At 58.8% G+C, this 15,910-nt stretch overlaps 1 protein-coding gene across 1 annotated transcript in view; it reads left to right on the forward strand.

Annotated features, from left to right (window-relative positions):
* MMEL1 (membrane metallo-endopeptidase-like 1) overlaps nucleotides 1-15,909 on the forward strand; it is a gene marked incomplete at its 3' end in the record, with an annotated part of 33,075 nt that extends 17,166 nt beyond the window's left edge. Inside the window, exons 8-22 of the mRNA XM_008577347.1 lie at nucleotides 1,283-1,378; nucleotides 1,979-2,097; nucleotides 2,518-2,583; nucleotides 3,966-4,100; nucleotides 4,190-4,279; nucleotides 9,724-9,860; nucleotides 10,191-10,284; nucleotides 11,689-11,817; nucleotides 12,366-12,464; nucleotides 13,310-13,514; nucleotides 14,442-14,575; nucleotides 14,687-14,752; nucleotides 15,281-15,376; nucleotides 15,701-15,777; nucleotides 15,861-15,909. Of these exons, the coding sequence (XP_008575569.1) occupies nucleotides 1,283-1,378; nucleotides 1,979-2,097; nucleotides 2,518-2,583; nucleotides 3,966-4,100; nucleotides 4,190-4,279; nucleotides 9,724-9,860; nucleotides 10,191-10,284; nucleotides 11,689-11,817; nucleotides 12,366-12,464; nucleotides 13,310-13,514; nucleotides 14,442-14,575; nucleotides 14,687-14,752; nucleotides 15,281-15,376; nucleotides 15,701-15,777; nucleotides 15,861-15,909 (1,592 nt within the window). The remainder of the gene's footprint in view (nucleotides 1-1,282; nucleotides 1,379-1,978; nucleotides 2,098-2,517; nucleotides 2,584-3,965; nucleotides 4,101-4,189; nucleotides 4,280-9,723; nucleotides 9,861-10,190; nucleotides 10,285-11,688; nucleotides 11,818-12,365; nucleotides 12,465-13,309; nucleotides 13,515-14,441; nucleotides 14,576-14,686; nucleotides 14,753-15,280; nucleotides 15,377-15,700; nucleotides 15,778-15,860) is intronic.
* Between the last annotated feature and the right edge of the window lies 1 nt (nucleotide 15,910).

The raw sequence follows: 15,910 nt of genomic DNA on the forward strand, positions 1-15,910 counted from the left end.
ATGCTTGGGGCACCCCTGGCGCAGAGCCCCTTAAATCCTCTGCTTGGGGGTTTATAAACCTAGCCTGTGGTTACACTGCCCTGGGGAGACCACCTCCCTCCACTTAGCAGCAGAGCTGAAGGTTGTTTTCTGTGGGTCTCCTGGGGGTAGGATTTGTTTCTAGTGGGCTGATGGGAGGATGTCATTGGAACCCCAACTCTATGGGGGGCCTCCATGAGACCCAATGCCTGGGCACACCTGGGATTGTTTCCCTCCTCCCTGTGGAAACTGAAGGTCAATTCATCCAGTCTGGCCAGTGCCCGCCAGGTGAAAGCGACTTCCTCTGTGCTCCCATCTTCACTTAATTGTTGCTCAAGAGATTGAGTGTACAAAGGGACAACAGCCAGACCATATATAAGACGAGAACTCTGACCCCCAGCCTGTAGCGTCAGCACCCACAGCAGCAGCCCAGGGCGTCTGACAGCCAGCCCTGCAACATCTGGCCCAGGGTAGAGAGGACGTGGCTCGTAACTCACAGCTTCTGATGCTTGTCCCTGTTTTCAACTTGAGACCTGCAGGGAAAGCTAAATATGCTCCCCTGCCCCATCCCATAGGGTGCCCACCTGCAGCCTCCCAGGCCCATGGACCCCACCAGGGCGCACCATGGTGAAGCCCTGTTTCCACTGTGAAGCCCCCCATTCCCTGCCCGTCTTGGTCTGCCAAACACAAGAGACAGTGGCCGACACCCTTGCAAGGGTGCACTCTGAACCCTCACTTTCCCACGCAGGTGGTCTTCTTCCACCTCCACAGTGGCTTCCTCTGAGTTCCCACCTTTGCTTAATTTTTGACTGAAGTTTGCCTAAGTTTCTGGCCAGCCCCCACTGCGCTGGAGAGCTGCTGCTGACGTCCCATCAGCGTCTCGTCTTTTGTCTGCCGCCGCACTGGGCATGAAGTCTTGTGGGCCTCCTGCCGATCCCCGCCCTGCCCCAGAGCTCCCAGTGCAGCCAGGCCTGCGTCTCGACACAGTACTAACTGTCGCAGAGCCTCTCCTCCTGCTGGCCACGATTCCTCTTTCTTAGGCTCCCAGGCCTGTCATCTCCTTCCTGTCGTCCTCTTTGTCCTGGGGCTCTTGTGCTTCTCGGCTCTGTCCCGGGCCTGCCGTCTTGTGCTGAGGAGCTGCCCAGACGCTCATCTGTGATGGGAGGGTGGGGGCTCAGGCTGGCATGTGGCGTGCCCATGGGGTCTGTGTCACAGCCCCGGAGCCACAAGCGTCTGGGTAAATGAGTGCTACTTCGCTTCTCAGGTGAAATAGAGAAGCGAGACTCTCAGCCCCTGCTGGACATCCTGGATGTGGTGGGAGGCTGGCCGGTGGCCATGGACAGGTGGAACGAGACCACAGGTAAGGCTGGGCCTGGCAGCAGCCTTGCAAACACAGAGGTGGACGCTGGGCCTGGGGTCTTTGGGGCCTGGGTCTTCCAGGGGAGGCCACTCACCTGGCTCAAGACAGCCGACCACCTGGCCAGCCGCCTACTCTTGGGAGCCCCAAGAGGCCCAACCCCGCCAGGGTCAACCTTAGGGTCCCAGGAGCCACTGGGGAGTTAGGACCAGCTATGATGGGGGCTCCCCATGGCTGGTCCCATCCAGCTCTGCAGAGGGGCATCCCTCCTAGACCCCCAAGGAGGACTCAACTCCCAGACCCAGGCCCCAGCTCTGAGCGTGTGTCCCGCCTCTGCGCTCTGGCCCGCCTCCACCTTGGGGCTGGGCTGGCACAGCACATGGTCGGTGGCCCCAGGGACGCAGAGCTACACTCAGGGCCCTGTGTCTCCCACATGCCACGGCCCCCAAGGCCCACAAGCGAGCTCACCACCCTAGGCTGGGTGGGGGTCCCCTACGCCGCCCGAGTCCCAGGCTTAGGAGACTGGACTCACTGTCTGACAAGGGGCTGGGCTGAGAGCCCCAGGACCAGGCCGCTCTCCCAGCACGGGCGCTGACCCCCCAGGCCCGCCGTGGGAGCTGGAGCGGCAGGTGGCTCTGATGAACACGCGGTTCAACCGGCGCGTCCTCATCGACCTCTTCGTCTGGAACGATGACCAGGACTCCAGCCGGCACATCATCTACGTACGTGCCGCCCGGGCTCGGGACGTGGGCAGCCGGGGCGGGCTCTGTTGAACCGTGGGGCGTCTGGCACCCGGGCAGGAAGCCTGGCCTCGAAGGGCTGCCGCGGGCCGCTGGCCAGGCCACCAACAAGCACCCGCGTGCACCCCTGCAGGGCTGAGGACGCCGCGAGCCCTGAGGGCAGCCCCTCCCGCTCAGGCCCCCCGCCTCGCGCCGCTCCCCTCAGCCCCTCCATCCCAGCCAGTGGCCCTCCCTCTGTCACCCAGAGCAGGGCTTCCAGGGAGGCACATGCCGGCATCCGCCTTCCGGGTGGAGCTCGTGTCCCTCTGGGTACAGTCATAGGGTGGGGGGGCTGCTGCCCACCTTGGCCAGGGTGCGGGGACCCTGGCTCCTTCTCCAGGACCACACCTTCTGTGTTTCCAGATAGACCAGCCCACCTTGGGCATGCCATCCCGGGACTACTATCTAAACGAAGACAGGGGCCAGAAGGTGAGCTGGGGGCCCTGCTGCCCCACACTGGCCCCGAGCCGCCTGCCACCATAGGGCCGTCTGGACCCCACACTCCAGTTCATCCAGCTGTCCCTGCCTCCCCACAGCTCACCCGTGTGAGCACCTGTGGTCCAGCCCAGCACTGAGGGCTGGGGATGCAGATGGGAAGTGTCACCTTTGTCACCATTGTGAGGAGGCTTCCCTCCACACCCCTGTGCCAGACAGGAGTCCACTCAGCTCAGCCAGCTGCCCCGTGGGGAAGACACCTCTGCAGAAGGGGGGTCCACACCGCTGGTTTCCTGGGAGGGCCGTAGAGATGTGAACGCAGGCAGCGGGCCCGAGCCCGCCCTCAGCCCTCCTGCTCCTGCACCAAGGAGCTCAGGAGAGAGGGGAGAGACAGGAGCCAAACAGTGGCCACCGTGAGGCTGGCAGGCCCAGGGCTGGCAAGGGTGGAGGGGAGAGTCGGGAGGACGGGGCGCACGCAGGGAGGGTGAGGGAATCGGGCACTGGGCGCGGAGTGGGGAAAGGAGAGCACCTAGTGACCTACAGGGCTGGAAGCAATACAGGGGGGCCTCCAGGTGGAGGTGGCCATGAGCTGGGCTTTGAGGGACTGGTCGAGCCAGGAGGGATGACGGAGTGGCCAAAGACAGGAGCTGAGGATGGGACAGTGCGGCTGCGAGAGCCAGGCCAAGGGACCCAACTCAGAGCAGCAGGGACTGGAGTGTCTCAAAAGGCCCATGTCTGGCCACCGTGGTCAGATCAGGTGCTGCCAGCCAAGGCTAGCCTGGGGGCACTGGCCTGCCTCATGCCAAGCAGTGCGGAGCGGGTGGCCTCCATAGAAAATGAGAAGAGCCCCTTCCAGTATGGGTATGAAGAAGGCAAGTCCAGGACGGACAGACATCCTCAGGGTCCAATCCTGACCCTCAGGCCAAAGTGAGCCTAGCTAGGGTGGTCCGACCTAACCGTGGCACCAACAGCCCTGGACCTTCGCCAAGTACCTGCTGTGTGCAGCCCCATGGAGTAGGTCCCACAACCCCTGGAGCAGGGTCACACCACTAGAAGGGATGGACTTGGGACCAGAGCTCAGCCCTGAGCTGTCTGGGTGTGGCCCTAGCGTGTGGCTCAAAACACGGGGAGCCCATGTTGCTCACAGCCCCTCCAGGCAGGCTTGTTCTGGGGAGGGCCCCTGCTTGGGAGGGCAGGGGCAGTCTGAGACATCACACTCCAGTGCTCTGTGTGCGCCGAGAGCTGCTGGCTGAGGCTGGCCGGATGAGCGTCCTGGGGGCTGCTCCGTGTCGTTCACCTCCCCATCCCCACAGAAAGCTCCATGGGGGCCAAGGTGGCTGAGACCTCCCAGCTGTGTCCCACATCTTTTGGCCCAGGTACAGAGAGCTTACCTGCAGTTCATGACATCAGTGGCCACCATGCTGCGTGAGGACAGGAACCTCCCCAGGAACAGCCACCAGGTGCGGGAGGACATGGTGGAGGTGCTGGAGCTGGAGAAGCATCTGGCCAAGGTGAGGCGGGGCTGGTGGGGGCCGGGGCTGGGGGTCCCAGGCCGCGGCCTGGCAGCTTCCCCCCTGTGACCACCCGGTTCCTGGCACAGGCCACCGTACCCCAGGAGGAGAGACACGATGTCACCACCCTGTACCACAGGATGGACCTGGAGGAGCTCCAGAACAAGTTTGGCCTGAAGGTGAGGTCCACGGTCCCATGCAGAAGGGCCAGCAATGGCCAGGCTCAGGTCTCCACAGGAGACACGGGAGGCAGCCATCTGAGAGGGCACCTGGCCCCAGGGCCTGACCCAACCCTTGCCTCTCATTTAAGCCTCAAAAATCCTCCCCTCCCCAGCAGGGGGACCATATAATTGAGCGTCCAAACCAGGACACCTTGAGAGAAGGGTGGGCACGATTACTAATCACCAGGATTGACGGACACAGAGCCCCCCCATCTGTGAGCTGCTATGACAACCCCAGTTTTGTGAGCAGGAAACTGAGGCTCAGAGGGGCTGCTGATGTTCTGAGGTCCACAGACCCCCACCTATGGCTCTGGGACCCCACGTCCTTCTCGGAATCCTGGCACGGTTCAGCCTTCCTGGATCTGCCTGACCCTCGGGCCTTCCCTCCCCAGATGGCCAGGCCAGGCACTATCTTACCACTGCAGGGGGGGCTGGAGAGGAGTGGCCATGCCGGGAAGAGGCGAGCTTGGCGTTGCCCCCCACCCAGGCTGCTCAGCGACCGTCTCTGCCCTGAGCACTGCCTTCTCCAGGGGCCGCCACCCCCAGCAGGGCGGGGCCACAGCTCTAGCCACAGCCTCTGCAGCAATGGACGCCCAAGTCAGAGGACAGAGGTCGAGGGCAGGGACGAGCCAGAGCCAGCGGGGGGGACCCGGAGCTCCTACCTCCTGACCAGGACACGTACACAGGCATGGGAGCCGTGGTGCCTGCTGAGGACAAAGCAGAACTCGGGGGGAGCCCCCGACCCGTGCCCCCTCGTGCTCCGGAAGGCTCTATGGCTCTGGGTCCTGCTTTCTCCAGGGCACTGGTTCCCAGTGGTGGCCTGGGAAGTGACAACCTTCCTCAACACCCCTCATGACTCCCTCACTCCCCAACTGACACTGTGGGGCCGGGCTCTGTTCCACACTTTGCTCCACCAGTGAACAAGAGGGACAGGAAACAGAGGGGACATTTTAGGATGTGTCTGAAAGCAAGGAAGGGGCAGGGTCGAGGGCAGCCAGGAAAGACCACCGTGGGAGGCTGCATGCTGCGGAGGCTTGGGAGGAGCCATGTGGTCCAGGCAGCCAGTGCCAAGGGCCTGAGGCAGGGCTGCTGGCCCAGCCCCGCAGCGGGCAGCATGGTGGCTGAGTGGCCGCAGGGGAGACGAGGCAGGACGTGGAGGGCTGGACCGAGTCAGGCCTCGAGGACCATTTTAAAGGTTTGGACCCTGCCTGAGAGGGTTCGGGGCATGACAGGACATGCATGACTCACACGTAAGGGGATCTGGCTGCTGTGGAAATAGGCCCAAGGGGACAAGGACAGCAGCAGGGCAACCAGGCAGGGGCTGCAGCACCACCAGGTGAGACGATGCAGCAGCGGGGACAAGGTGGTGGCAGAAGCGGAGCCAGGGCGGCTTCTGGATCCATCCTGAAGTAGACCTAACAGGGTTTGCAAATGGACGAGATGCGGGAAGCAGGAACACTCACACGGCCTGGTGTTGCCACGGAGATGGCGTGGGAGCAGTCCGGGGGGGTGTCCAGAAACCCGGGTTGGGGGTGTCAGTGGGGTCTGGTTTGTGACGTGTGTGTGATGTTTGAGATCGCCACCAAGTGGGCACGCCCACGGAACATTACTCAGATCGAGACCTAAACCACTCCCGGCGCCCCAGAAGCCCCCCTCGCCCCTCCCCAGGCCCCACCTCCACCCTCTTCTCCAGAGCAGCCACTACCTGGCTTATCACAGCACAGGCGGGGTCACTGGAAGCAGCGTGCCCGTTTTCAGTGGGTGTCTTCGTGCTACCTTCCGTAGGTGGGCTCACTCTGCCGAGGCATCTGCGGTCCTTCCTGCGTCACAACTGCTGAACGGGGTTCGGTTCTAAGAACACACAACTTGCACCCTAGTCTGCTGTCACTGAGCCTTGGGTGCATCCAGCTCTAGAAGCTGCTGAATAATGTTGCGGTGCTCCTTCGTGTGCATGTGTTTGGCACGTGGCTGCGCTTCTGTTAGGTACATGCGTAGGAGTGACACTGCCCGCGTTACCTGCACGCGTTCTACTGCAGTCGATGATGCCAACCCAGCTTTCCCTGCCCGAGATCATCGTGCCAGTGTACGCTCCCCAGTAGCGGGTGGGCTCCTCGCCAGGGTGGGGCACGCCGTTCTCATCCCAGCGGCGCAGTGGCTGCGTAGTGCAGTTCCACCAGGTCCAACTAGACTCGCGCTGATGGCCGGTCAGCTGTGTGCTCTTCCATGCCGATTGGCCAAAGGTTGCCCTCGTTGGTTGTGTTAATCCATTTCTGTTGCTTAGAATAACCAGAACTGGAATTTATATATAAATATAATTTTTTTTTTTTTATGCTGCTGGCCAGTACAGGGATTAAACCCTGGAACTTAATGTCATCAGTACCATGCTCTAACCAGCTGAGCTAACCAGCCAATCCTAAAACTGGGTAATTTATAAAGAAATGAAATGTATTTCTTACAGGTTGCAGACTAGGATGTCCAAGGTTCAGGGAATACATCTGGCAGGGGCCTTCTGGGTGGGAACTCGCTACAGGGTCCCGTGGCGACCGAGGTGTCACATGGTGAGAGAATGCATGAGCCAGAGCACTGACCTCACCCGCTCGCTCTCCTGGAACAGCCGTCAGAACCACAGCCCTGAAAGCTCACAATCCCATGAGTGGCTTCCTCTGTTCACAAGGGCACGGTCCTCACGGTCCAGTCACCTCTCAAAGGCCCCGCTTTGCAAATATAATCAGATTTCCACCCTCTTCCCCACTGTTTCAGTGGGGATCAAGTTTCTGACACATGAGCTTTGGGGGACACATGTGACCCATAACATCTGTGAACTGTCTGCTCAGGTCTTTTGCCCATTTGTCCGATGTGGCTGTCTGCCTTTTTCATATCGGTTTTTAGAGCTCTTTATATATTTTGCATGTGACACCGTGGTCAGTTTATGAGCACAAATGTCCTCCGCACTGGGCGCCTGCTTTTTTAATTGTAATGGTCCTTTTCTTTCAAAGGAGGTTTTGGGTTTTGGTTTTAGTTTTGTTTGGGAGGAAAAGGCTTTATTTGCAAGTAAGGAGAACACTGGGGGTGGCTCCCAAAGCTGTGTCTCCCCGAGCAACGGAAAGGCGTCGTCATTTAGAGCCAAAGCTCCCGCCTTTCTTCCCTCCCGAATTCTCACTGAGGACTCTCATGTAAATAAAGGGTGCAGGCTCGTTCAGTTTGGACTGGTCCACTATGGGTCACATAGTTCACTGGTCAGTTCTGAAGCCACATTTGCATTTGGACCTGGGAAGAATGTGGCCTTTGGGCAACAGCGGGACCTCAGGAAGTTGTCACACGGGCTAAACCTTGAGCCCTGGACTCCTGCAGGTGACAGTCCACAGGTGGTGAGTTGAGACTTCCTGTCTGGCTGATCCATGACGTGAAACAGGGATAGGCAGACATGGAGACCCCGGCTCCTCCTTGGGTGGAGACTCACCCAAGCTCACCTCTGGGTCCCGTGTCTCAGCTTCAGCGATATTGAGGGCAGGCTAGCGTGTCACGGTGCGTGACGTTCTGCCACCTCACTTTTAGAGGCTGAGAAGTCCAAAGTCCAGGGAACATCTGGTGAGGGCATTGTTTTTGGCGGTGACCCTCCACAGAGATGCAGGATGTCACATGGCAAGAGACAGCACAAGCAAGAGAGAGCCAAAGGAGGTTTTTAAATGGTCCAAGGTATAAACTTCGTGCACGAACTCAGCAATCTTTTTTATGTGGTTAGTGTTTTTTGTGTTCTGTTTAAGAAATTTTTGCCTGCCCCCAAGCTTGTCTGGGTCCACCATCTAGCGTGAGTTCTTTTTCGTATTTACGGTGAGACGTAGGAATTGTATTGTTTGTTTCTTACGGATTTCCAGATAATCCAGCACCATTCATTAAAGAGTCCCCCCGCCCCTCACCCCTGGGCCACTGCTCTGTGTGCCATCTCTGTTGCAAATCAAGAGTCTTTGTGTGTCTGCTTCTCTGTGTGTGTGTCTGCATGTTCACGAGCATGCGTATTTCTGGACTCTGCTGTTCCACTGGACTCTCTATCCACCCACCTGCCAACCACCCACAACCTCCATTACTACAGCTTTATAGTCAGTCTTGATATCCAATACAGTAAATCCAACAACTCTGTTCTTTGAGATTATCCTGATTATTCTTAGTCCTTTGCATTTTCTTTTAAAACTTAAAATCAGGTTGCCAGTTCCACAAAAATAACCTGCTGAGATTTTGATAGGGACTGCTTTGAATCTCCATATCAATTTGGGAAGATTGACATCTTGACAGTGCTGAGTCTTGCCATGGACCTGATGTATGCTTCCATTTATGGATGTTTTAATTTCTCTCAATAAGTTTTGTAATCTTATATCTCAAGGTCTTATGTATCTTTTATTAGATTTATTTCTAGGTGTTTTACATTATTGTAAATGATATCATTTCGTAATTTATCTTCTTACTGTTTGTTGCTAGTATAAATACCAACTATATACAGCAGTGTTAGTCAGTTCACTGATCAGCTCTAATAGTTTACCTGTAGATCCTTTCAGACTGTATACACACAGAACCATGTCATTTGTGAAAAATAGTTTTATTTATTCCCTTTTAGTCCTTATCGGTTTTATTTCATTTTTTGTCTCACTGAGGTGGTGAGGACTTGCAGCACAAGGCTGAAGTCATGGTGGCAGACAGCTTATGCCTTTTCTGCATCTATTAAATTATCGGGTGACTTTCCTCCTTTATTCACTTATCCACGTGAATCATACTGATTTGATTTCCAAATGTTACACCAAACTTATATTTCTTGAATAAATCTAATTTGACGGTCATGTATTATTATTTTACATAAACGTGGCTGAACTCTATTTGCTAATCTTTGCTTAGAATTGTTTGTATCTATGATCGTGAGACTAGCTTATTATCTTCTTTTTCTGTAATATACTTGTTTTGATATTAAGGTTATTCTTGGCCTCATAAATCAAGTTGAAAAGGCGGTCCTTTGGGAAGTTTCAGTAAGATTGGCAGTAGGTTTTTCTTCAGTGGAAGACAGAATCCACTGGTAAAGCTGATGGGCCTTAAAGTTTCTTTGTGGGAATATTTCAGATCAAAGATTCAGTTTATTTAACCCAGACGACTATTCATATTCTCTATTTCTTCTTTCGTCAGTTTTGCTAAGTCATGTTTTTCCAGGAATTTTCCCACGACATTTAAATTTTCAGATGTATCGGCATAACCTGTTCTCTTCTGACGGTCTGCAGGCTCTGTAGCAACGTCACCCCGACTCTACCTGCACCTCCTCTTAATTCTTGAATACTCCCGGGTGGGGGTGGGTTTCTGGGATGCCCAGGAACTGTATCCACTCTCTTCCTCTCCCTCTTTCTCCCCACTCCCTCCTTCCTCAGGGATTTAACTGGACTCTCTTCATACAAACTGTGCTGTCCTCTGTCAAAATCGAGCTGCTGCCAAATGAGCAAGTGGTGGTCTACGGCATCCCCTACCTACAGAATCTCGAAGACATCATAGATGTCTACTCGCCCAGGTGAGGCCCTGGGAAGGTCCTAAGAGGTCTCAGCATCTGTGCCTCTGCTCTCAGCAGAGCACCCCATTAAGCACTTACCTTAAGCTGTGAGGGATATGAGGAGGTAAATTTCAGTGGCCCGTGGAGGCTCACACTGGAGACGTGGTGCATCTTAACCATCCAGGAGCACACAGACTGCATCTGCAAGGTCGTTGTCTTAGAAGTTTTCTCCAGCAACCAGAACTCTCTGCTTGGGGTAGAAACAGCTTGCCAAGGGCCCTAAGCCACATCCCCACCCTGGAAAACACCACCCACCTGTCCTACTCCCCATCCTCTGCCTCCCACCCCCAGGACCATGCAGAACTACCTGGTCTGGCGCCTGGTGCTGGATCGCATCAGCAGCCTGAGCCAGCGTTTCAAGGATGCACGAGTGAACTATCGCAAGGTGAGCAGGCCCTGCATAGAAGCCCCACCCCTGCCTGCCTGTCACTCACTCGTTCAGATTATGATGCTGAGCATTAGCAGTGGGCCGAGCACCCAGCTCACACGGGGTCAGAGCTGTGAACGAGGTGGATGGGTCACCTGCCCTCATGGGGTGGTCCACAGTAAGCATCCAACAAAGCAGAAACATTTCCTATCAAAACCAGCAAGGATGGTGGGAGCAGGAAGGGACAAGAGTAGGGACAGCCACTCCATGGAGGTGGCATTTGAAACCCCTAAAGGCAGGAAGGACCCAGGCATGAAGAAACCGGTGGCGGGGGGGTGGGGGAGGAGATTTCCAGGCAGCAGAAACAGTGCAGAGGCCCTGAGGCAGGAACAGTCAGGAGGCCAAAACCAGGGGCCACGTGGAGGGACGGGAGAAAATGAGGTCAGGGAGAGGCGGGTTGTATTGCATGTGCACCGAAAGCCACTGGGGTGTTACATGTACAGCCAGCCAGATTCTGGTTGTGCAGTCATTCTGGCTTCTGGGGGAGTGGAGGCAGGGGACCTGCCGGGAGCTGGTGCGCTCATCCTGGTGACAGGTGTTGGGGTTGGACCAGGCATTGGCAGAAGATGATTTCAGGAGAGGTGTTGATGACAGATGACTACGAGATTGGATGTGAGGGATGAGGGACAGAGAGAAGTTGGGGGACTCTGAGTGGGATGAATGAAGGCCCCGCACTGCAAGGGGAGACTGGGGCAGGAGCAGGCCAGGGCACATCAGGGCTCCCCTTTGGCATGGTAGGTTGGAGACATCATTAACCAAGCATCAGGGAGGGAATTGAGTCCAGGAGCTCCAGGAAGAGAGGAAGGGCCATGCTGGCTTCCTAGAGGGCAGGATGCTGGGCAGAGCTCTCTCTGGGCCAGCCTGAGATCTGGGCCAAGAGTCTGATGGGAGACACGTTTTATCTGGTGACTCTGTGTCCCTGGGGACGGACGGCAGGTGTTCTCATTGCCACTTCAGTGGTGGGAAAGATAGGGCTCAGGGAGCTGATGGCTGGCGGCCAAGCTGGAGGTGGTCCCCGGGACTTGCTGCGGGGTCAGTGCCAGCCTTGTGCCTTGTGGGTGGGGCTGGGGTCCTTGAGGGCAGAGTCCAGCCAGACAGCCAGGTCAGGGTGGCGAGGACAGGGCCCGAGAAGGAACCACTCCCAACTCCCCTGCCTGGGTGGGAGCTCCCGCTCAGAGCTGCACACGCGCGGCCAGCATGCAGAGGCGACCTCTGAGCTCATCCGCGCGCCCACTGGCCCCGGGCACCCTGAGGCCGGAACGGGGTGGGTCTGCCCACCCAGTGACCCAGGGCCCCACGTGAGACCCTGGTGGGAAGGTGTGTTGGTAAATGCAGCGAATGAAGGGACAAATGCCCACCCAGGTGCTGTACGGCACGACAGTGGAGCAGGTGCGCTGGCGGGAGTGCGTCAGCTACGTCAACAGCAACATGGAGAGTGCCGCAGGCTCCCTCTACGTCCAGGAGGCCTTCCCCAGGGACAGCAAGAACGTGGTGGGTGGCCACCCCCTTGCCCGTGGCCTGACCCAGGGGCTGCTCACCCTCGGACGGCCACCGCCCTGCACATGACTCCCACTCCCAGCTAGGCAGGCCCCTGTCGCCCCCCAGCAGCAGATTCCTGCTCAGTGGTACCTGGCGAGGCCAAGGGAGACCCCGCCCACCCTGGTGCCTCTGACCCCCAACCCCCTAACCCGGGGTGGCCCTGGGTGCTTTCCTTTTTTTTTTTTTTTTTTTTTTCGTGTCCGGCAACGGATCGCAACCCTCAGTGTTGCCCCCGTACCGGACCGGGGACCGGCAACGGGATCGCAACCCTCGGTGTTGCGCCCGCACCTCGCTCAGCCAGTGAGTGGGAACCGGTCCGTATGTGGGATCCGAACCCTCGGCGGGAGCGCCACCACGCTCCCAAGCAGCGCACTGTAGCAGTGCGCCACTGGGCCGGCCCGGCCCTGGGTGCTTTGGACCAGCCCCCCAGAAAGACCCTGAATGCTGGTCACCCGCCCTCTGGAGGAGGCCATGACAGGAGGGCCCTGCATGCTCCCCAGGTGAGAGAACTCATTGACAAGGTGCGGGCAGTGTTCGTGGAGGCCCTGGACGAGCTGGGCTGGATGGACGAGGCATCCAAGAAGAAGGCCCAGGAGAAGGTGAGGCAGCCCGGCAGAGGCCTGGACAGCCACGGGCCCAGCTGGAGCTGGGTATGGCAGCACCCACCCAGACAGAGCTGCCAGAGGGCCCCAGCCAGAGAGGGCAGCCCCGGGGAGGCCCAGGGCAGACGTCACCACACCCACTTTAGAGACGAGGAAGACGAGGAGGGGACAGCGGGTCTGCTCAAGAAGGGACTGTGGGCAGAAGCAGGAATGGAAGCCAAGCCTAGGAAACCCCCAACATCCCCAGGAACCGGTGCGGGTGGCTGTGGCCTCCAGAGTAAGGGCTGGGACCCATCAGAAGCCCCTCCAGACGCTGACACACAGCAGCCAAGTGACTCCTCCTGGGCCCTTCCCCCACCCAGAGCCCGGCTGGCTTGTCAGGCTGCAGATCAGGCAGGCTGAGCTCTCCACGCACTGTCCCCATGAAACCTCTCCATGGCCTAAAAGGCAGGGCCACATGGCGAGGGGGCAGAGCCAGGATGCCCTGGGCCCCGCCCACTCCCGGCCAGAGTTGCGGGAGCAGTGAGCAGCCCCTCCCACCCTTACACCTGGGACACCCAGCCTGTTCTCAGAAGGGGAGTAGGTGCCGGTCTCTCCCACTTCACCCTGCGGTCCACCTGCTGGGCAGCTTTGCTCCTGTGCCCATGAGCAGGTCCAGAGGGATGTGTGGGACGGGGCAGCAAAGAGCCTCTACCTGAAGGCAGCACAGAACAGTGGAAAGAGGTTGCACTTGGGCCCTGGATCTGCCACACAGTAGCCCTGGCCTCTGAGCCTTAGTTTCCTCATCTGTAAAATGGGTGGGGGTGGGGGTCCTAATCTCTACCTCCGGGCTGTGGGTTAAGAGACAGGACCCAGAGGTGCTCGCCCAAGGCTGGCACACAGGAGGTGTGCCCATTCATACCTTACCCTTTGCCCTGCTCCGGGCAGTGTTCCCTGCCGGCATCCTCCAGCCCCCCTTCTTCAGCAAGGAGCAGCCACAGGCCTTGAACTTCGGGGGCATTGGGATGGTGATAGGGCACGAGATCACGCACGGCTTCGATGACAGTGGTAAGGGGTGCTGACTAGGGGTGCCCCAGAGCTGCGCCTCCAAGCCACACACACACACACACCCTCTCGTCTCCACTGAGTAGCCTGGAGGCCATCTATTCAACCCCTTTGTGAGGACACAGGCCAGGGCATGGGAGGACATGCCAGGTCCTCCAGGGAGCTGTGGTAGCAGACAAGTCTTGAATGCCAGGCTGGTCTCTGTCCAGGAAACCTGCTCCAGGCATGGTGAGGCCAGGGCATGGGAGGACATGCCAGGTCCTCCAGGGAGCTGAGGTAGCAGACAAGTCTTGAATGCCAGGCTGGTCTCTGTCCAGGAAACCTGCTCCAGGCATGGAGAGGACACAAGGGCTCGATCTCATGATCCGGACTCCACCTGACAACTGGTCACTTCCCCTCCCTGGGCCTGTGAAACAGGGACAGAGAGACCACCCAGTGTCTCTGTGAAGCTCAGGGTCCTCCAGCTTAAGATGCACTGACCCCGACACGTGGAACTCCACCACTGGGGCCCCCATGCCTGGTTCTTAGGGCCTGCCACCACGAGGGCCTCAGCCGTTTTTCCCATGTGGCTTGGCCACCTTCCAAGGACAGCCCCGTGTCCTCAGGGGCCACATGCTCTCCTCACCAGGGGTTTAGAGTTTGGACATCACAGGAGGTGTTCTTAAACCATGATGCCTCTGGGACCACAGGATCCTAGACACCAGGCCCTAACCTTGGACAGTGGCATGGATAGACCACTGAAACCCTCCCTCTCTGGGGGTCCAAGTAGCCCCACGACAACGTGACGCCCCCTACAGCATGTCAATGCTCTTCAGGGCTCAGTGTCTGCTTGTGAACTGTGATCTAGACACAAGGGTGGCTGGAGGAGGTGCAGGAGAGGCTGGGCACTGGCTGGCAGGGCACCCGGCAGCCACCTCTGCTCCTGCCCAGGCCGGAACTTTGACAAGAATGGCAACATGCTGGACTGGTGGAGTAACTTCTCCGCGCAGCACTTCCAGGAGCAGTCGCAGTGCATGATCTACCAGTATGGCAACTACTCCTGGGACCTGGCAGACAACCAAAATGTGAGGTGCCACCAGCACCACAGCTGCCTGGGGACTGCGCCCCAGCCCCAACCCCGCGGGAGCAGGGGAGCCAGCGCCCAAGCCACCCCCCATCCTGTCTCCTGTGCACAGGTGAACGGATTCAGCACCCTCGGGGAAAACATTGCTGACAACGGAGGGGTGCGGCAGGCCTACGAGGTGGGTCTCAGAGGCGGGGACCATGCCCCAACTGAGGTCGTGTCTTGCGAACCCTTGCTATCCGTACTTTGAGGCAGCGGTGCCCTGGCGAGCACCTCCTGGCCTTGGGCAGGCGGTGGCGCACGTCTCCCGACATTCCACCAATCTTAGCTGAGTGTGGAGACCACCTTCCACCTCCAGATAAGATAGTCACTGGCACACCTGCCGGCCCTGGCACGCCTGCACCTACAGCCTCACGAGCCAGCGGGCACTGGGCATCAAGAGCTTGCTCTGGGTGGGTGCTGTGTGGTGGTCTGCCTGGCAAGAGAGCCCCCACGGAGCCCCCCCACCGGTGCAGGTGCTCAGAGCTGCTGAATGGGGTGGTGAGCACTCATCCCTGGGGGTGAGCAAAGGGGCCCTAAGCTACAGAGGCTGGCTCCCCCACCTGGGGTAGGTCCTGCAGCCAGATCCCCCTTATGCCTGGAGATCCAAGGACTCTGGAGTCGTGGCCCAGCAGGCCCGGGTCCAGCACCCGTTTGGTGCCCACAGGCTTACCTGAAGTGGGTGAGGGAAGGTGGCAAGGACCAGCAGCTGCCCGGGCTGCAGATGACCCACGACCAGCTTTTCTTCATCAACTATGCCCAGGTAGCTGCCACAGTCCCTGGCCCCACCCACGCCTCCTGTTTCACATCTTTGGGGGGCCACCACGAGCTGACAAGCCCTGCAGAACCAGAAGCAGGGGGCCTGAAAGGCTTCCTGGAGGAGGAGGATGGGGGGGAGCTGGGGAGGAGCCGAATGTAGACGTGGAGGGAGGGCAGGAACCTGGTGGCTTCCCTGTCCCCACTCCACAAGGGGCAGCTGGAGCTAGAGGGGACTCCTTCCATCCCGCCCAGGGCCGCTGCCCCCTCCTCCAGCCCCCAGGCTCGCCCGTCCCCCAGTCCCGTGGCCAGGCCCCTCACGTGCCCACAGGTGTGGTGCGGGTCCTACCGGCCCGAGTTCGCTGTCCAGTCCATCAAGACCGACGTTCACAGCCCGCTGAAGTACAGGCAAGTGTCCCCGCGCCCCGCGCGCCTGCGCCCCGGCGCGCCCCGCTCCGTCTCAGGCTGCCCTGTCGCCCGCCCGCCCGCAGGGTGCTGGGCTCGCTGCAGAACCTGGCCGCCTTCGCGGACGCCTTCCACT

This window comes from Galeopterus variegatus, unplaced genomic scaffold, assembly GCF_000696425.1.
Source record: "Galeopterus variegatus unplaced genomic scaffold, G_variegatus-3.0.2 Scaffold1497, whole genome shotgun sequence".
Lineage (NCBI taxonomy): Eukaryota > Metazoa > Chordata > Mammalia > Dermoptera > Cynocephalidae > Galeopterus > Galeopterus variegatus.